The sequence below is a fragment of the Giraffa tippelskirchi genome, chromosome 9 (genome assembly GCF_054371585.1).
Source record: "Giraffa tippelskirchi isolate mGirTip1 chromosome 9, T2T-mGirTip1v1.2.pri, whole genome shotgun sequence".
In the NCBI taxonomy this organism is placed as follows: domain Eukaryota; kingdom Metazoa; phylum Chordata; class Mammalia; order Artiodactyla; family Giraffidae; genus Giraffa; species Giraffa tippelskirchi.
This window is the reverse complement of record NC_137283.1, coordinates 7,390,861-7,413,181: the sequence shown is the minus strand read 5'-3', so window position 1 is coordinate 7,413,181 and position 22,321 is coordinate 7,390,861. Positions and strand designations below refer to the sequence as shown.

Genomic DNA, 22,321 nt, shown 5'->3' with positions numbered 1-22,321 from the left:
TTGAGATATGGCTTCAGTGTATCTTACAGGCTTGAGTCCTGATGCTTCCACGTAGTACCCAAAGGTCTCCAAAACCTGGCCTCCAACCCCGTGTCAATCTTACCTGCTCTTTCTGCTCTGCTTTGGTGTAGGGAAAGGGGACCCAGCTAGAGCCTAGTGAGCTCCCTGATCTGAGCGTATGGAGTCAAATGTCTGACCATGGCCGTCAGGGTGATCAGAGAAGAGTATGAGAATGGAGAGGACTCCAGAGATCTGCAAAGGGTTCCCTCAAGATTTCAGCAGAGCACTAGTCAGCGTGTGCAAATCACCCAAAACCAGGGAAGGACTCAACAAAAAGCATTAAGGGGACAAAGCCAGAGCTCAGCCAGGGTGAATAAGAGTACCCATGCCCACGAGACAAGAGTGAAAATGCCATAACGTGTGGGGCACTGGCAGAGTACTGAGAAGTGTCTTGCTTCAGAAGAGCAGTACCTAGAATTTTCCCTCGACTAACCACTGCTTTGGTCCAACCTCATAAAACCAAAAGAAAAGATCTCCTAGTTCAAAGGAACTACGTCCAAGTAACGCGGCTATGTCTCAGAACAAAACTCAAGTATATTTATCAGAATACAAAAATACTCTGTACCCTAAGTAACATTCACAATGTCTAGCATTGAACAAAAAATTACCATCCATTCAAATAAGAAGAGAAATATATGCCTAATGAAGAGAAACTTCGATCTATTAAGGCCATCCAGAACTGACACAAAAAATTACCATCCATTCAAATAAGAAGGGAAATATATCCACAATGAAGAGAAACTTCCATCTATTACGGCATCCAGAACTGACACAAAAAATTACCATCCATTCAAATAAGAAGGGAAATATATCCCCAATGAAGAGAAACTTCGATCTATTACGGCATCCAGAACTGACACGGGTCCTAGAACCAGCTCGGTGTGCTGCGCTAAGTAATCTCAGTTGTGTCCTGCTCTTACAACCCCACAGACGGCAGCCCACCAGGCTCCTCTGTCCATGGGATTCTCCAGGCAAGGCTGGACTGGGTTGCCAACCTCCTCCAGGGGATCTTCCCAACCCAGGGATCGAACTTGCATGTCTTTTACATTTGCTGCACTGGCAGGCGGGTTCTTGACCACTACAGTGCACCATCTGGGAAGCCCAGAAAGAGCAGACAAAGGCATTAAAAGTCATCATAATTGGGTTCTGTACAATACACTTCTATGGAGCTGGAGTGAAGATGTTAATTAAACATCTCATGTCTATTAAGCATGTTACACAGAGACATGAAAGACATAAAGATACAAATTCAACTTTTAAATATGAAAACCACAATGAGATGAAAATTTACAAATGGGATTAACAGCAGATTAGACACTGTGGAAGAAAAGATCTGTGAATTTAAAACACATAGAAACAGAAAGTATCTAAAAAGAAATATGGAAAGAAAAGAGAGAAAGAACAGAGCATAAAAGAACTGTGGGGTAGCTTCAAACAACCTAATGAACGTGTAACTGGAGTCCCTAAAGACAAGAGATTGTGTGAGGCAGGATAGTATCAGAAGGAATCATGGTCAAAAGTTTTATGAAAATTATAAACTTACAAATCCTACAAACTGAAAGAATTCCAAGTACAAGAAACTAGAAGGAAAATCCACCAAGGCATAAGCTTAACCAAATTGGTAAAAACCAGTAATTAAAAAAAACATTAAACGCACCCAGAGAAATAAGATACACCTCATACAGAGGAATAAAGTAAGTATGACAAAAGAGTTCTCATCGATAGTAAAAAAGAAAACAAGAACTGTCAACACAATTTTATATTCATCAAAACATATTTTTTCAAAACTGAAGAGAAAATAAGTTTCTTTCAGGCAGAAGTGCTGAAAGAATTCATCAGATCTGCAGTGCAAGAAAAGTTAAAGAGCACTCTTCAGGCAGAAAAAAAAATGACGTGAGATGAAAATCTGTGTTTACAAAAAGAAATGAAGGATTGGAAATATTAACGACTTATAGAAAGTCATTCTAGTTATTTAAATCTCTTTAAAAACAACTGACTGTTAAAACAAAAATAATAACTATCCAGTGTGGATTTAAGACCATATTTGGAATCTGAAAGTGTATGGCAATAACAGCATGATAGCTGAGCAAGGGAAAATGGAAGCGAGATGTAATATAATTCAAGGGTAGACTGTAATGACTTTAAAATGTACAATATAAACTAAAAAACAACACTAGGATTATAAAATAATGAGTTGTAGCTACTAAGCCCCCCGCAAAGATATAAAATGGAGCCTTAAAAAAAATAATCTAAAAGAAGACAGCTTCCACATTAAAAAAACTAGAAAAAAGGCCAAATGAAACTCAAAATAAAGGAAATAATAAAGACCAGAGAAGAAATCAATGAAGTAGAAAACGTAAAAAAACAAGGGGGAAAAAATGACATCCCAAACTGGTTCCTCGAGAACATCAAAAAATTAATAACCCCCTAGCTAGGCTGGGGCTTCCCTAGTGGCCTGGCTAGTAAAGAATCCGCCTGCAATGCAGGAGACCCCAGTTCCATTCCTGGGTTGGGGAGATTCCCTGGAGAAGGGATAGGCTACCCACTGCAGTATTCACTGGCTTCCCTGGTGGCTCAGATGGTAAAGAATCTGCCTGCAATGCAGGAGATCTGGGTTCGATCCCTGCGTTGGGAAGATCCCCTGGAGAAGGAAACAGCCCACTCCAGTATTCTTGCCTGGGGAATTCCCATGGACAGAGGAGCTTGGCGGGCAGGCTTGCAAAGAGTCCATGAGGTCCATGGGGTCACAAAGAGTCAAACATGACTTAAGCACAGCACAGCTAGGCTGACCAGGAATAAATAGACAAATATTGCGACTATCAGAGAAATGAAATGGCAGCCCACTCCAGTATTCTTGCCTGGAGAATCCCATGGACAAAGGAGCCTGGTGGGCTACAGTCCACGGGGTCACAAAGAGTCAGACACGACTGAGCGACTGACACACACACACACACTCTTTAAAAACTGGTATTAATGTCAATAAAAATTCAAAGAATATATCTATATTGCAATAGGCACTGAAAATCATTGTGACTTTTATTAGACATAGCAATTACTTTCATATAGTTAAAAAAAAAAAAATTACCAAAATCAGGAACAAAGAGAGATCACTACAGATTTTAGATATTAAAATGATAGCAGAAGGGTATTATTCACAACTTTTTTCAAAAACTTCAAGCACTTAGATGAAATGGAGAAAAATCTTTGAAAGGCAAAAACTATATGAAAGCTAACTCAAGAAGGAATAAAAAACCAGAAGAGTTCTATACATATTAAAGAAATAGAATTTATAGTTAAAACCCTTCCATAAAAAACAAGGAGGCGCAGTAGGCCTCAATGGTGAATTCTACCAAACCAAGTAAGGTAAAACAATACAAATTCTACATAAACTTTTCAAAAAAGATGAAGAGGAGAAAACACATTTCAATTCATTCTGTAAGGCTATAATTAAAATTACAATTATCACAACCTGATAATTAAACCAGACAAAAACATCACAAGAAAACCACAGAACAACATCCCTCACAAACATGGGTATACGAAAAAATTTAACACAATTTTTGCAACTAGGATCCAAAAACATGTAAAAAATGTAGTACAGGACAACTCAACAAGGGCCTATCTGAAAGGTGGAAGGTTGGTTTAACACTCAAAAACCAACCAATGTAGGAAGAGGGGGATCAAGATGGCAGAATAGGAGGACACGGAGCTCGCCTCTCCCCATGAACACACCAAAAATCCATCGACGTGAGGAATAACTCCCACAGGAAACCTAACTATAACTGGTACAACTCCTATACAAGCAAAGCTACAAGAAAAATATCCACGTAACTGGGCAGGACAAACAAGGCAGGGGGAGGTGATCAGGTTCGGGACCGGCAAGGCAGAGAAGGTCCACACGGTTGGACCCCTTGCCCTGGGAGGGAGCAAGCTGACTCACAATCTGAGCAACCCAGGCCCCCTGGCCTGCTGGGAATCCACCGAGGCAGCCAGAAGGCTGGAGAAGCCTAGGCCGTACTTGTGAGGAGTGTGCGTCCTGGCTCGCCAACAATCGGGGCAGAGAGCCTCGCACTGGTGGCTGCTGCCTCAGGCACTTTCCGGTCTGAAGGGGCGAACTTCCCAGCCCTGCTCACTGCAGCGCCTGGTGGAGACTTGGGTCTAGCTGAAGACTGAGTCGGGCTGGTCAGACGCACAGCTGGAGTGGAGTCCAGGCGGAGTCACAGAAGCCTCGGTCAGCATTCACACCGGGCGGCGTTCTCCAGCCTGAGCACTGTCTCCACCCACGCCACACGGCAGCTTAACTCTGGGGCAGACAGGTCCCGGGAGAAGGCTGCCAGACAGGCAGCCCCGATCTCAGGGGGCAGCACAGCCGCTCAACTCCCGGCAGCCACGCCGCCCCAGCCCCGAGCCCCAGCCTCCCAATGCCACAGCCTCGCACTGGATCTGGGACACACACAACACAGAAAGCTCGGTGACCCTGGGCTGCCTCAGAGCCGAACTGCCGATGCCTCCACAGCTGGCGCACAGGTTGGCTGTGACCGCACAGCCCTCCCCGGCCTCAGCGATCAGCTCCTTTGGTGCAGGACACACACTCAAAACAATGGAGCCTGACGGAACCAGACCCTCAGAACTTCCCTCAGCCCCTGGGGAGCAGGCCCTGCCCTCGACAGGGACAACGATGGAGCGAAGAGCAAGTCCCTCTGCACGTTGAGCGCAGGCTCCAGACGCTACAACCCCCATCACCTTCCTCCAACAGGGAGATGGCAGACAGCAGACGCTGAGGAGAGGTGTGGCTGGCGTCCATACCAAAAAACTGCACCTACCAGTCTACGCGTAGATGCTCCCACAGAAACACAGCCCTTCAAAGCCACAGTGGACGGTTATTTCTCCTAAATTCACAGAGACAGAGAAAGTTAAGTAGAATGAAAAAGCAAACCACTACCAATTAAGACAAGAGAAATCGAACTTCTCTGGTACTGGTAGGTCACTGGTTAAGAATCTACCCGTCAAAGCAGGGTACAGGGATTCAATCCCTGGTCCACGAAGACGCCACACGCCACAGGGCAACTGAGCCTGTCTGCCACAGCTCCTGAGCACAGGCGCTGCCAACTGCCAAAGCCCATGTGCCCTGCAGCCCGTGCTCTGGGACGTGAGGAGCCACTGCCGCAAGAAGCCTGCAAACTGCAACCAGGGAGGAGGCCAGCCCTCCTCAACCGGAGAAAGCCTGCGCGCAGCCACGCAGACCGAGCGCAAGCAAAAACACACAAACATTAAAACACAAACGAGACAGCTCCCGAAAGAATATCTACTAGACTCCAAGTTCAAAAAGGAGGTAATAAAAGTGACACTGGAATTAAGAAAGATTATTGATAGAAATGCAAGGTCACTGTAAGGAGGAACTAGAAACTATAAAGACGAACTGTTCAAAAGCAGACAGAAACCAATGTAGAAATAATGGGGAGCAGACTAAAATGAAACAGAGCAATGAACAAGTGATCTGGAAGACGGAAGTGAAATCACCCAGTCAGAACAGCGGACAGAAAGACAAATGAAAACAAACTGAAAGCAACATGTGAGGTTTATGCATTAATATAGAGCATGCCAGTCTACACATAACGGGGGCTCCAGAGTAAGGAGAGAGAAGGGGATGAGAATGCATTTTAAGAAATGATGGGTGATCGGATCAAGATGGTGGAGAGGTAGGACGTGGAGTTCACCTTCTCCCATGAACACAGCAAAAATACATCTACGTGTGGAACAATTCTCACAGGACATCTACTGAATACTGGCAGAAGACCTCTGACTTCCAAAAAGGCAAGAAAATCTCCACACAACTGGATAACACACACAAAAAAGAGAGACAAAGGGATCTAGATAGAACCTGCGCCCCTGGGAGGGAGCTGCGAAAGAGGAAAGGTTTCCACACACTGGGAAGTCTCCTCCCGGGGGGGACATCAGTTGGGACAGAGGGGGAACCTTGGCGGAGAATGCAGTAAGCGGTGTGCAGAGGCCAAAGCAGAGAAGGCCGGTGGCGCCTGGCTCCCTCCAGCCTGAGCCGTGCACCTGCTGGGGCGGAGGCCCGGCTTCAGAGGGCAGGCCTGGAGGGGACTATGGGTGGCGGGCTGCGGTGGGCCACAATCGGGGGGGCATGGGAGGAGGGCCCTCCAGAGGGGCATGGCACCGTTGCTGGGGGCACACGAGGAGGGGGCAGGCCGCCTGAGGAGCAGCTTCCTCTGCAGGCGCTCTTAGGGAGCAGGGGTGGGGTGAGCCGCACCGCTGCCATCCTGGGCTCCAGAGGTGGGGACAGACCGCTGCTGCTGCAGAGGGTCCCACAGCCAGGCACCAACGCCCACCCCCACTTCCTGGGAGCACACGCAACCTGCTACCGAGGGTCCCGCAACCAGGAGCCAACTGCTTTCCCCTGCCTTCCTGGGAATATCCAGGGCTAACAGCCAGCACACACAGAGGAAACAGACCACAAGCATCCAAACCAAAAACAGCCCTCAAGCCAAAAAAATATTAAACCCATACAAGCTAGGCAGGAGCACTCCCACATAAAAACAGCCCTCCAAGACCACAATTGATAAATGTTTCTCCTAAACTCACAGAAAGAGAGAAATGCAAGCAAAATGAAGAGGCAGAGGAGCCACTCCCAGTTAAAAGACCAAGAGAAGGAGCAAACAATGAAGGAGACCTCTTCAGTCCAACAGACGGCGAGGCCACAAAGGAGGCGATGAAAACACTGAAGGAATTAAGAAAGGCTGTCAACAGGAATGCAGGTTACTGTAGAAAGGAGCTGGAAACTATAAGGAGCCAAGAAAAATTTTTTGCTGAGATGACAGCTGAGCTAAAGGCAACGAAGAGCAGAATGAAAAAAGTAGAAGAAAGAATAAGTGATCTGTAAGATAGAATTATGGAAATTACTCAATCAACACATCAGACAGCAAATAAAAAAAAAAATGAAAGGAATATAACAGACCTATGCAATAGTCTAAAGTGTGCCAATATATGCCTACCATGGATTACAGAAGGGGAAGAAAGACAAAAGGGGACTGAAAATATATTGAAGAATTATGGCTGAAACTTCCCAAACCTAAAGAAGGAAATACATATCCAGATATAGGAAGCGCCTACACCATGACATATTATAATAAAAATAGTAAAAGCTAAAGACAAAAGGGGATTCTAAAGACAGTAAGAGAAAAAGTTCATTACAAGGAAACCCCCTAACGCTATGGGCTGATTTCATTACAGAAACACTGTTGGCCAGAAAGGAAGGGCAAAATATATTCAAAGTCTTGAAAGGGATAACTGCAACCTAGAATACTCTAGCTACCCATCAAGATTATCATTTAGAACAGAAGGAAAAAATATTGAAAGATTTTCTTTAAATAGAAAAGAAGCAAGAAGATATAAAAAGGAGGAAATCATAATCAGAAAGTAAATCACTTAAACTAGCCAACATACAGATCAAAAAAAGAAAAAAAAAAAAACTATTTGGGAAAGCAACAATAAATACAAGGAACAGCAAAAGGATAAACATGAAGATGTAAAATAGGACACCAAAATCATAAAATACAGGGAAGGAGAGTAAGAAAATGCAGATTCCTTTTTTTTTTAATTTGGAATGTGTTTGAGCCTATATGAGTATCAGTCTACAGCAAGCAGTTGTAAGAAGGCATTAACATACTTGAAAAACCGGGCATCCATGAGTCAAAAACTTACAGTAAAGCCACAAAAACCACAGAGAAGAGAGCACATGCATAAAATAAAAGGAAAAAAAGGAAAAACAAAGAACAAACTGGAAGACAAGGTTTAATTTGGCAATGAATACATATGTGTCAATAATTACCTTAAATGTCAATGGACTGAATACTCCAATCAAAACCCATAGGGTGGCAGGCTGGATTAAAAAAAAAAAAAGCCTACAATCTGCTGCCAACAAGAGACCCACCTTAGGGCAAAGGACCCACACAGACTGAAAGTGGGGGGATGGAAAAAGATATTCACGCAAATGGAAATAACAAAAAAGCTGCAGTTACACTATTTATACCAAAACAGACTTTAAACCAAAGGCTATAAAGGAAGATACAGAAGGACACAAAATAATGATAGAGAGATCAATACAAGGAGAGGATTTCACACTGGTCAACATATATACATCTACCAGAGGAGCACCCGAGTACATCAAATAAATGTTAATGGACATAACGGGAGGAACTGATGGGAACACAGTAACATAGGAGACTCAACACCCCACTGATATCAAGGGACAGATCTTCCAGGCAGAAAATCAATATGGCAACACAGAACCTACATGATACAATAGACCAGAGAGATTCAATTGATATTTTCAGGACATTCTGTCCAAAAACAAACAAGAAACACAGAATACACATTCTTTTCAGGTGCACACGAGACATTAAACTAAAGAGCCTCTTGATGAAAGTGAAAGAGGAGAGTGAAAAAGTTGGCTTAAAGCTCGACATTGAGAAAACTAAGATCATGGCATCCGGTCCCATCACTTCATGGCAAATAGATGGGGAAACAGTGGAAACAGTGAGAGACTTTATTTTTCTGGGCTCAAAAATCACTGCAGATGGTGACTGCAGCCATGCAGTTAAAAGACACTTACTCCTTGGAAGGGAGGTTATGACCAACCTAGATAGCATATTAAAAAGCAGAGACATTACTTTGCCAACAAAGGTCCGTCTAGTCAAGGCTATGGTTTTTCCGGTGGTCATGTATGGATGTGCGAGTTGGACTATAAAGAAAGCTGAGCGCCGCAGAATTGATGCTTTTGAACTGTGGTGTTGGAGAAGACTCTTGAGAGTCCCTTGGACTGCAAGAAGATCCAACCAGTCCATCCTAAAGGAGATCAGTCCTGGGTGTTCATTGGAAGGACTGATGTTGAAGCTGAAACTCCAATACTTTGGCCACCTCATGCGAAGAGTTGACTCATTGGAAAAGACCCTGATGTTGGGAAAGATTGAGGGCAGGAGGAAAAGAGGACGACAGAGGATGAGATGGCTGGATGGCATCACCAACTCTATGGACGTGAGTTTGAGTAAACTCCGGGAGTTGGTGATGGAGACGGAGGCCTGGCGTGCTGCAGTCCATGGGGTTGCAAAGAGTCGGACGCGACTAAGTGACTGAACTGAACTGATGGTCAATTAATTTTTGATAAAGGAGGCAGGAATATAAAATAGGCAAAGTCTCTTCAGGGGTGTTGGGTAAGTTTGACAGCTGCATGTAAATCAATGAAGTTAGAACACACCCTCCCGCCATGCACAAAAATAAACTCAAAATGGCTTAAAGACATAAACATAAGACATGACACCATAAAAATCCTTGCCAAAAGCACAGGCAAAACATTTTCTGACCTAAATGTTTTTCTCAGGTGAGTCTCCCAAGCCAATAGAAATAAAAACAAAGATAAACAGAACCGAATCAACGTCCATGCTTTGGCACAGCAAAGAAAGCCATTATTTAAAAACTAAACAAACAAAAAAAAAAAATGAAAAGACAACCTAAGTAATGGGAGAAAAGATTTGCAAATGATGTGACCAACAAGGGCTTAATCTCCAAATTATACAAACAGCTCATATAACTCAACAACAAAAAACAAACAACCTAATCAAAAAATGGGCAGAAGACCTTAATAGACATTTCTCCAAAGAGGACATACAGATGACCAATATACACGTGAAAAGATGCTCAACATCACCAACAATCAGTCAGTCAGTTCAGCTGCTCAGTCGTGTCCGATTCTTTGCGACCCCATTGACTGCAGCAGGCCAGGCCTCCCTGTCGTCCATTGCCAACTTCCCGAGCTTGCTCAAACTCATGTCCATCAAGTCGGTGATGCCATCCAACCATCTTATCCTCTGTCATCCCCTTCTCCTCCTGCCTTCAATCTTTCCCGGCATCAAGGTCTTTTCCAATGAGTCAGTTCTTTGCATCAGGTGACCAAAGGATTGGAGCTTCAGCATCAGACCTTCCAATGAATATTCAGGACTGATTTCCTTTAGGATGGACTGGTTGGATCTCCTTACAGTCCAAAGGACTCTCAAGAGTCTTCTCCAACACCACAGTTCAAAAGCATCAATTCTTCGGTGCTCAGCTTTCTTTATGGTCCAACTCTCACATCCATACATGACTACTGGAAAAACCATTGCTTTGACTAGACAGACCTTTGTCGGCAAAGTAATGTCTCTACTCTTTAATATGCTGTCTAGGTTGGTCATAACTTTTCTTCCAAGGAGCAAACATCTTTTAATTTCATGGCTGCAGTCACCATCTGCAGTGATTTTGGAGCCCCCCCCAAATAAAGTCTCTCACTGTTTCCATTGTTTCCCCATCTATCTGCCATGAAGTGATGGAACTGGATGCCCATGATCTTAGTTTTCTGAATGCTGAGTTTCGAGCCAACTTTTTCACTCTCCTCTTTCACTTTCATCAAGAGGCTCTTCAGTTCTTCTTCACTTTCTGCCATAAGGGTGGTTTCATCTGCGTATCTGAGGTTATTGATATTTCTCAGGTATCACCTCACACTGATTCTAGCTTGTGGCTTCAACCAGCCTGGCATTTCACATGATGTACTCTGCATATAAGTTAAATAAGCAGGGTGACAATATATAGTCTTGATGTATTCCTTTCCCAATTTGGAACCAGTCTGTTGTTCATGTCCAGTTCTAACTGTTGCTTCTTGACCTGCACACCGATTTCTCAGGAGGCAGGTAAGAGGTCTGGTATTCCCATCTCTTGAAGAAATTTCCACAGTTTGTTGTGATCCATACAGTCAAAGGCTTTGGTGTAGTCAATAAAGCAGAAGTAGATGTTTTTCTGAAACTCTCTTGCTTTTTCTAAGATCCAACAGATGTTGGCAATTTCATCTTTGGATCACTAACCATCAGAGAAATGCAAATCAAAACTACAACAAGGTATCACCTCACGCTGGTCAGAATGGCCAGTATCAACAAAGTCTACAAACAATAAATGCTGGAGAGGGTATGGATAAAAGGGTCTACACTGTTGGTGGGAATACAAACTGGTACAACTACTAAAGGAGATGAGTATGGAGGTTCCTTAAAAAACTAAAAATTGAACTACCATGTCACTCAATAATCCTACTCCTGGTCTGTGTATGGGAAAACAGTAATTTGAAAAGATACATGGATCCCAATGTTCATCACAGCGCTATTTACAATAGCCAAGACATGGAAGCAACTTAAATGTCCATTGACAATGGAATAAAGAAAATATAATGAAATATTACTCAGGCATAAAAAAGAATGAATTAATGCCATTTGCAGCAACATGGATGGACTTATAGATTATCATACTAAGTGAAGTAAGATAGAGAAAGACAAATATCATATGTTATCGCTCACTTATGGAATCTAATTAAAAAAAAAGTATACAAATGAACTTATTTACAAAACAGAAAGACTCACAGATTTCAAAGACAAAGTTATGGTTACCAAAGGGAAGAGAGGGATAAATTAGAAGCTTGGGATTAACATACACACACACTATTATATATAAAATAGATAACCAATAAGAATTACTGTATAACATATGGAATTCTACTCATTATTCTTAAATACCTTGATGGTAAGGAATCTGAAAATGAATGAATGTAGGTTTAACTGAATCACTTCCCCACACACTGGAAACTAACACAATATTGTAAATCAATTATAATCCAATAAAATGTTTAAAAAAAGAAAATGCACTGATTGAAAACAAGAAAAATTATTCTCAAATTCACCTACCAATGCAGGTGACAAAGGTTCGATCCCTGGTCTGGCAAGATCCCACATGCCATGGAGCAAAGAAGTCTGGGCACGACAACCACTGAGCCAGCGCTCCCGGGGCCTGCAAGCCACAACTCCTGAGCCGATGCGCCGCAAGTACTGAGGCCTGCACACCCTAGGCCTGTGCTCCACGACAAGCGGAGCCGCTGCAGTGAGAAGCCTGGGCACTGCAGAGAAGAGCAGCCCCCACTCTCTGCAACTAGAGAAAAGCCGCAGGCAGCAACAGAGACCCAGTGCAGCCATGAAGAAATACATGAATCATTTTTTAAAAAGAGCCTTAAAAAAGGAAAAAAACTATCTTCATTTATAGGCAACATGACTGTCTACAAAGAAAATCCAAAGTAATCAACAAAGAAAACTACTGAAACTAATGTGAGTCTATTCAGGTTGCAGGATAAAAGATTAATGTACAAAAATCAATCATATTTCAGGGACTTCCCTGGTGGTGTAGAGGCTAAGACTCCATGTTCCCAATGCAGAGGGCTGGAGTTCAAGCCCTTGTCAGAGAACTAGATCCTACATGGTGGCGTGACTTGTAACAGTTCCCATACGGCAACAGATCCCACACACTTCAACTAAGATCCAGTGTAGCCAAATAAGTACACAAAATTTTTCTTAAAAAGTGGAAAAAAATTTAAAAAATCAATTATATTTCTATTTACCAGCAATGAGCGATCAAAATTTGAATTTAAAATGTCATTTACAATAATATTTCATAACACTTATGGATACATAGGACAAAAGATGTGCACAATTTGTACACTGAAAACTCCACAACATACTGAGGGAAATTTAAAAAACACCTAAATATAAGGAGAGATAAGCCAGGCTTATGGATTGAAAGGCTTCTAGATGTCAAGTCTCTGCAAATTGATCCATGGATTCACCATCATCCTACTCAGGATCCCAGCAAGCTTTTTTGTAGAAATTGACAAGATAGTTCCATAATTTATATGGAAATGCAACTAACCTAGTATAGCTAAAACAGGTTTCAAAGATAATTAAGTTCAAGGACTAATAAAGCCTGATTTCAAGACTCATTATAAAGCTATAGTTATCAAGACAGTGTGGTCTGCTGTAAAGATAGACAATTCGATCAATGGGAGATACTGAGAGTACAGAAATAGTTCCATAATTATTTGGACAAATAATTTTTAACAAAACTGTAAGAGGCAATTTGGTGAGAAATGGGTGGTCATTTTAACACATGGTGCTAAGAACTGAATGTCACAGACCAAAAAAATGAGTATCAACCTACACCTCACAACATACACAAAAAATCAAGTCAAAATGGATCACAGGTCTAAACTTCAAAACTTCTAGAAACATATGAGAAAATCTTTATGGCCTTGAGTTAGGCAAAGATCTCATATGTAATATCAAAAGCATGATTCATAAGAAAAATACTGATAAACTGAACTACCCCAAAATGAAAAACTTCAAAACACAGTTAAAAGAATACAAAGGTAAGCCACAGACTGGGAAAAACAATTTGCAAAACATATCTGATAAAGGATTTATATTCAGAACATATTAAGAATTCTCAAAATTCAATGGTAAGACAATAAACAATCTAACCAAAAAAAAGGCAAAACAACCAACCAACCAAATATTAGAACAGACATTTCAGCAAAGACATAAATGGATAGCAAAAATCACATAAAAAGACATTTAACAGCGTCAGTCATGAGGGAAATGCGAACTAAAACAACGATGAGATACCACACTGTTCACATCCATAGGAATGGCTAAAATGACAAAGACTGACCCACCAAGTATTGGCAAAGACATAGAGGAACTGGAAGCATCATACACTTCTGGTGGGAATGTAAAATGGCACAATTTTTCGAGAAACATTTTGGAAGTTTCTTAAAAAGTGAAACACACACCTACCAAATGATCTACTCCATTCTACTCCTAAGAAAAATGATGGCATGCATCTTGCACGAAAACCTTTATAACAGTTTTGTGTGTAATGGGTGAAAGTTGAAAAAACCCAAATGTCCATAAACAGATGAATGAATAAACTGCATTATATGCCATACAGTGGACCACTACCCATCAATAAAAAGGAATGAAAAACTACTGACACACATAACAATGCTCAAAAACAACCATGTTAAGTTAAAGAGGCCAGGCAAAAAGGAATACATGCTGTATAGTTACATATAACATTTTAGAAAAAGCAAACTAACCTACAGTGACAGAAAGCAGATCGGGGTTTCCTAGAGATAAAGTAGAGAAGGGGTGGGAGGAAGGGAGTGATGACAAAGGCCCATGAAGGAAATTCTGTGGGACATGAACACACTCATTATCTTGATTACAATGTTAGTTTCATGGGTATATTCATAACCTAAACTATATCAAATTGTATACTTTAAAGATGCATACTTCACTGTATCTCAATTAAATCTCAATATTTAAAATCAACAGGACTCCATATCTAATGATGGAGCAGGAGTTACAGAGAACATATATGCAAGGCCCATTAGAATCGAATTTCAATCTACTATAATTACTGCCATATTTCCAGTGCCTAAATCAGTACTTGGTATAGTACAAGCTCAATCAACACTTGTGAACAAATCACACCCCTCGCACCACAACAAGAATACACATACAAGGGCAGGATAGAGGCCACGGCTGGGTCTAGGTGATTACAACCCAAACCTGACGGCACAACAGAATTCCTCTCCGCTCACGGCTCTTTGACTATGTTTATCATTATTTCTCATGGTAACCTGGCTTCACATGTTAAACATTTCTATAGACACCGATACGGATTTCTGCTCTAAACTTCGCGGTGAACCAGCAACGTCCTCCGCCTCACAGGACAGTTTTGTCACCCACGGCTCTGTCCAAGCGCCAAGAGGAGGATGTGTTTCTTTGACAGTCCCCACTGACAGCCCACATCTTCACATTCATTTTAGTTTCTTTAGGGGAACCACTATCAGATTTATCTTTTCTGGTATAAGTTATCTTAGGACCTATTTGGTACATTTAAGCGTCCTGTTAAAACAGACTCAATCTATTCTACTGATTTACAAAGCTTTTGAAGAAGCAGAAAATTTTTCTGATGATCTGAATTTTTTGATTAAAAAAAAAAAACAAAACCCCACCTCTGTGTTCCATAACACAGACGGAGTGTTTTGATCCTTAGAAGATATTATGAATTGATTTTCTTAGCAACGGTGCAGCAGATGTTTCAATTACAAATTCTAGTACTTGCAATCACTACACACTGTACATTCTCACTAGAGGTCTGTGATTGATTATGCTATGGTTAAGTTTCCAAGAGGCAAAGACCATTCCAAGATCCTAACGGGCAGTGTGTGTGTCCTAATTTAGCCAACCTCAAACAACACTGGAGACCACAAGGGTAAAGACATAACAGGTTTAATTACGTCATGTCTCAAAAAAAGCTCAAAGCACATGTCCTTAACAGTGGAATAATAACATTTCCAATAAAGAATGGCTATCCAGGAAGAGGTGGGCAAGCATTTGGCTGGATGGGGTATATTGCTAATGAGAATCAAGTGAATGTGATAACCATATCCCATTACGGGTAAGCAAAATCCCAGGTTACGGTAAAGAATTTTTTGAAAGAATTATTTTGTTAATTAGTATAATTTATACAACAAGGTAGCCATGATCATGAGAAGGCACCTCGGAAGATGGGAAAGTGACAAAGAGAGGAGAGGTGAACTGATATAATACGACTGCGTGCCCGGTACTGCGTACACGTGACTTCCTGTGGCACCCGTGACATGCCCATGAAGGGGCTGTAACTGCCCCTCTTATAGAAGAGAGAACGGACAGCAGAGCGAAGTAGCCTGTCCCGCAGCCACCCCCCTGACAACACGGGAGCTCGCGGTTTCCGGTTCAGGCCTGCCGGCGCCAAAATCATGATATTCTCAGTACTCTATGCAAGCTACACAGGAAGATTCCAACAGAAGAAAAGCAAATAATATGCTTGGCTTATTTTTGCTGATGAGAATGCCAGCTAAAAGCTGCCATGACAGACTGAGTCCCAGTGGACTGACTTACTTCAAGGAGGAGTCTCCAACGCCAATACACCCCCGCAAGCTCAGCTTCCTCAGGAACCCGCCACATCGCTTTGAGATGTTTTCCACCACTCGACCCTTCCATGGAGAAAGTTGGAAAAAAAAATCTTACTCATGCTGCTTATCTAACAGCAAAATAACCTGAAGTTTAGGAACTAAATATGTATTTCCAGGTGTAATAGATGATATTTTAGAACATTCTTCCAACACCCCACTTCTGCGCCTAGTGTATAAAGGGACTGCAAGCATTGAAAACATGTTTTCAATTAAAACATTAAATCTTTTTTAAAAATCATGCACTACTTTTTGAAAGCCTTGACTCTGGAGTTAGGCCTTCCTTAGCCAGGGCTCACGGCTACTCCACAAATTCTAAGGCTTTTTGAGGTCAGCTATGGCAACACTGGCTGCTGGGCAGAGATCTAAAACAATGTTGCTTTAAAAAAAAAAGAATCTATTTAAGCTAAACGGTACTACTCTAAAAATACGAAAATGCATCATAAAAGCTACCCTTCTTTCTTCTCAGCAATTCCCTATTTAAACACACTTGCTTTGAAAAGGTAACTCTGGCTGGGTACTGGCAGATATATGAGAGGAGGAAAAAAAGAAAATGAACACTGATTAGGCACTTCCACTTTTTCAGGCATGATTTTAATACTTTCTTGTATCTGTTAAGGCTCATTTAATATTCACAATAACTGTGCAGACTACTCTTGCATGAACTAAGGAAGAGAATGTCTGAAATACAGGAAATCCCTTGGGATGTCTCTCAGTATTAAAATGCCCTAGGATTAAAGTCAACGGGAAACTGAAGCCAGTCCAAAGAGGACTATTCATGGCTTTGGGAATGGCAGTTTGGGTCACTCCACCAAGTAAGGAACCATGACCAGCTAAGGGGCTTGCTGAAGACAAAGAGAATACAGAATGTGTGGCAGTAGGTAGTTACCAGTGCCAGCTCTGACCACATGACCAGTTATAGAGATTAGGACTATCTATAATTGTTGTACTTTCTCCCTATTTTGTTATGAATGTGTGTGTACAGAACAAATACATTTCTTTCTTTCCTCTCTTATCCCCCTTCTGTGTGATACGATGTACTACTTTATATCATAGTATTTAAGTTCTTTCAATTCTGCATTCAAGTATTGAAGGCATCGAGTATCAGGAAGAATGAATATCACTCTAGGACTTTACCTCCTCTTCTGAGGAAGGGCTTAAGTGTATTTTTTGACTGTACACTGGCTAGTTGAATCACATTAGGTGGAATCATGAGTTCATATTGTCTTTATGTGGAGATTGAGTATGGTTTAAGGACATGCCTATGGGTGCAAGTTGACAAGGGGTGAACTGATGATTAATTTTATGGTCAACATGACTGGGACACAAAAGTGCCAGTCTGTGACTTAGCCAAACATCACTCTGAGTGTTGTCTGAAAGGGTTTCTGGATGAGATCAGCATCTGAATCAGAAGGCTGAGTAAAGCAGATTGTCCTCCCCAGCATGGGTGAACAGAACAAAAAGGGCTGACGGAGAGAGATCTCCTGCCTGACAGCTGAGCCAGACATTCCTCTTTTCTGGCCTTTGGACCTGGCTGAAATATCAGCTCCTCTTGGGTCTCGAGCCTGCCAGCTTTCAGACTGGAATTCACACACTGGCTCTGCGGGCTCACAGGCCTTCTGACTCAGACTGGAGCTACAGCTCTCCTGGGCCTCCAGCTTGCGGACGGCACATCTTGGAACTTCTCAGCCTCCATCATCACATGACCCAGTTCCTCATAATGAATCTCTATGTTTGTATCTATATACACACACGAAATCTGATTGGCTCTGTTTTTCTGGAGAATCCAGACTAATACAGGGTGGATTCAGTATCTTCATTTTGCAAATAAATAAAGTAAATGGTTAAATTGCCAATATTGCATTTCACTGAGTAGCAGAGGTGGGGTTTATAACAAGTTTTTGTGACTCTAAAAGCTGTGTCCTCTACGTGATAACCACACCCACAAGGGAGGAAACACTGAAAAGGCCATTTTGTTTCATTTGTAATACTACCATCCTTACTCTACAAAACAGCTCTCTTGACACTGAACCCTAAGCACCAAGAGTTCACTGGGACACATCAAACCACAGTATTACAGAAGCAAGATTCACACAGCCTGGCTAACAACCTAAGTTGAAAATCCAAATTCCCATATTGCTGATGGCTTTATCTATGCTTTCTTGAGTCCTACCTGTGTTAATAATTAGTTTTTGAGCCAAAACTCCAGACACCTTTAAAATAAATTTCTGTCAGTGGGAGGGGGAAAAAAAAAGATTATGACTTGGAAATTCAAGATAAATATCTAAATACTGAATAAAACTGCTAAAATAGCTCCATACCAATGTCTACAAATTGAGCACATCATCCTATTTTCTCCATTTCAAGTCAGTCACACTTACACAAACACCCTATTCTTCCTTCTTTGGAGAAGTTTTTATACTGGAATAAAAAAATTACGTTCAGAATTTTCTGTTCCATTGTTTCTAAATAAGAGAAAAAAATAAGCAAATCCTTTTCAAATGCAAATTCCAGTCAGTGACACTGTGTAACATCCATCAGAGACTATGCTATAGGTAGGCATTTTAGAAAGAAAGGCGCGACAGAAAAATAAGGCCTAACAGAGGAGCCCTTGGACTTATGACTCTCAGATAAGACTATTTGGTTATTTCTCATTGTTGGCCTCACAGGCTCTTTTAATAACCATGAAGACAACAAAGTGTTCAGCTTCCAAAGGTGGGAAATGCCTAAACATCAGGGAAACAACACTCAGTCAGGAGACAGCGATGCTCAAGGAGAGGCCCGACGCACATCTGCCACCTGCACGCGCTCTTCTGCCTTTTCTTTGAAATTCAGATCATGAAATCCACTGCGCAAGGTATCCACTCTCTCTTTTCCTACTACGTGAGTGACCTTGGTAAGCTATTCAAACTTTTTGTGCCTCAGTTTCTCCCATATGGTGTTTCTGAGAAGGCTAAATTAATACACAAAAAGTACGCAGCAGGGGACCTGGCACACGGGAGATGCTCGTAGTGCACCAGTCCTGCTCCTTGGCCCTTTCTCTCTTCTCTCAACATCTCCACTTTTGTCCCAAACAAGTGAACCTGAGACCATGGGTTTATCCATGGGATGTTCCCTGGGTGATCACCCAGAGGTCCTATTAGCGGGCACTGTTGGTGGTGCTTTAGTCGCTCAGTCGTGTCTGACTCTCGCGACCCCATGGACTCTAGCCCGCCAGGCTCCTCTGTCCATGGGATTCTCCAGGCCAGAATGCTGGAGTGGGTTGCCATTTACTTCCCCAGGGGATCTTCCCGACCCAGGAATCAAACCTGGGTCTCCTACATCGCAGGCAGATTTTTCACTGACTGACCAGGAAGGACCAGTTATTTGTCTACAGGAGGCCTCATAGTTGGTTTAGAATCCAACCTGGATTCAAAGTGGTAGCCCAAAGGGGGGACTATTTAGTATTAGACTATATTCTTCACACGTAGTTCTCTACACATGTGATGAACCATGACCTGGTCTCTCCTTTAGTAGAATGGGGCTTTCCTGGTGTGGGAGACCTGGTTTCGATTCCTGAATTGGGAAGATCCCCTGGAGAAGGAAATGGCAACCCACTCCAGTATTCCTGACTGGAGAATTCCATGGACAGAGGAGCCTCGTGGGCTACAGTCCATGGGGTTGCAAAAAGTCAGACATGACTGAGCAATTAACACTTTCATTTTAGTGGAAGTACTCAAGTATTTCTACATTTATACAGCTGCAGTCAGCTAAAATAGTGAAATCAAATAATGTACAAGGCAGTGATATTTACTTGAAACAGCATTTTTTCCCTTGGCACACTGTGTGGCATGTAGGATCTTAGTTCCCCAGCCAGGGAACTGCACTGGATGCACAGAGTCTTAACCACTGGACTGTCAGGGAAGTCCTGAAATAGTATTTTTTAATATCTGAATTGAAAAGCTTTTTGTGTGCCTTCCAAAAAGTTGTCATTTGGAAAAATCAAAGAAAACTGAAGAGATGATAAAAAAAAAAAACCCACAGGAAAAAAAGTTTACAATTCTTTTTTAAAACAATGACTCTCCTTTGCCCAGAAGAAATGACCACAATTTTTGGAATTTAATATTCTCCTTAACATCGCTAAGTAAACACAATGAACAAAGCTCTATAGATTATCAGTTTGAAGGGAAATATATATCAGCATGTTTGGGAGGGGCACTGTTGTAATCATTAAGTCTGGAAGGAGTTTTAAAGAATTCCTGATTCAGGGACCAGAGTTCAAGCCAAGAACTAGAGTTTATCTTTCCAGGGAGCTTGAGAAAACCTGAGGCCCCTGCCCCTTTCCAAGCTCAGAGCACAGCAACCTGCGTGGAGACTGAGTGTGGTCAACCTTGTGCTCAGCCCTGCCTCCTGCAGAGGCATCTCCTTCACTGGTTTACACGGGTCCAGGACAGGTATCACCGACTCAATGGACATGAGTGTGAGCAAACTCCGGGAGATGGTGAAGGACAGGGAAGCCTGGCAGGCTGCAGTCCATGCGGTCGCAGAGAGTCGGACACGACTGAGCAACTGAACAACAACAGAAAGACAGGCAAGCAGCAAGTGACCAGAGGAGGAGGTGAAGGGCCTCCACATCCGGCCATTAGTTCTTGCTAACACTATCTCACTGTTAAATACATTTCCTTATCCAGTAAAAAAGACACAAAATATATGATAAAAACATGTGAACATGCTACATGAGTAACTGATTTAAAACACAATTCCACTACACTGAGTTGACTAAACTAGAAACCAGTAAGGTTTTACTAACAATGGGCAGATAATAAACCTCAGCATCTCCGGACCCTTAAAACAGTCCTCTGGACAGTTACTCTGTGCGGTGCTCTCTATTACTCCCCCGTTTCTTTTTGGTTAGAAATGCGTATTTAATATTAAAGTTGTTTTAAGAAAAAGTTTCTCATTTGATCCGGTTTACCATTCTTTTTTTTATTAATAGTTTATTAATAGCTTCTTTATTAGTTTAACCAGCAGATATAATCAAAGGACTCAGAAGAAAAGTGACATTATATTACTAACCGTTTGCCAGGTTGAATCTTTAACCTAGGGAGCTTTGCATATTTTTTTACATTCCATATTTGGTTAATTTGACACAAATTAGAACTCCCAACTCTAGAAAGGCTCAACTGCATTCAAATTAAGCAGGAAAATATCTAATCGCTATTGCCTAAGAATTCATAAGTACTGTGCTCTCAAGTGGGGGAATAAGCAGTATTGAATAGTGTTGTTGTTCAGTCACTTAGTTGCTAAGTCATGTCCAACTCTTTCGTGACCCCATGGACTATAGCCCACTTGGCTCCTGTGTCCATGGGATTTTCCAAGCAAGAATACTGGAGTGGGATGCCATTTCCTTCTCCAGGTGGTTTACCATTCTTAAATGAAGAAATTTACATATTTCCAGGTAAATACACCAGAATCCTGGAATTCTAAAGGCTCTGAAGACTACTTCCCTTCCTTATTTTATAAATAATAAAACCAAGGCACTGAGAGAGTACGGTGCCGTAAGTGGCTGAGCTGAAGGGACATCTCTATCTCCAGCCTCCCTCCTGGGCGAGTGCTTCTGCCATTTCTCCATTCCTATTGCTGAATTAGAATTCTCAGCGGAGTTTTCAGATCAATAAATATTTGTCAAGAGGCTCCTCAGACTAAAGCATTGAAACAAGCTTTAACGATACAGGTGTGAGGCTTTGAAAAGCTGAATGGTAAAGCTCAGACTGTAAACATGAATAAGAGGGTAAAGTAAAATTCTGTTACTGATAAAAGCAAAAAGTAAAACACAAACAGAATTTTGGTCTTGAAGTATGCAAATACCTTCCAGGTGTTTTTCTTCTCTATTCCACCTTGGCGGCTTAATATTAAATCTAAACGCAGTACATAAAAGGGCAGGAAAGTGAGCAGCTGACTTCTCTTTTAGAAAATCTTTACTCTGAAACAGGTTAACTTACCTCTACATCTGTTTGAAAGTTGAAAAGGTCTATTCTTTGCCAGTTGCTCCCATCCAGGGCTAAGATGTTCCAAGCCTGGGAGGTTGGGAGGGATTAGGGAGAAAAAGATAAATTTACTGAGATTATTAAAGTCTTGATTCAACTTTTCTATATCCAAACATTTATTCTTGATAGATATTAAGTCGATAATCAAATGTGGAATTATGATAATACTGTTATGTTAAATATAAAAGATGACATTTTAATTTTTAACTGTTTACCTGAGTGAAAACTCACCCTCATTCTAATAAAACTTTCTTTTTTTAATTAATTAATTTATTTATTTCTTTTAATTGGAGGCTAA

At 41.7% G+C, this 22,321-nt stretch overlaps 1 protein-coding gene across 15 annotated transcripts in view; it reads right to left on the bottom strand.

Moving 5' to 3' along the window:
- FBXL2 (F-box and leucine rich repeat protein 2) overlaps positions 1-22,321 on the bottom strand; it is a 91,813-nt gene that overhangs the window by 31,032 nt on the left and 38,460 nt on the right. For 14 of the 15 annotated variants that reach the window (XR_014064577.1, XR_014064575.1, XR_014064580.1 and 11 more), the window contains 2 exons: positions 21,979-22,053; positions 15,927-16,021 (listed from right to left, as the gene is read on the bottom strand). The exons of the other annotated variant lie outside the window; for it this stretch is intronic. Coding sequence is in view for 5 of the 14 variants with exons in the window: in XM_081527114.1 (XP_081383240.1) it covers positions 15,927-16,021; positions 21,979-22,053 (170 nt within the window). In the remaining 9 variants the exon portion in view is untranslated. The remainder of the gene's footprint in view (positions 1-15,926; positions 16,022-21,978; positions 22,054-22,321) is intronic. 15 annotated transcript variants of the gene reach the window in all.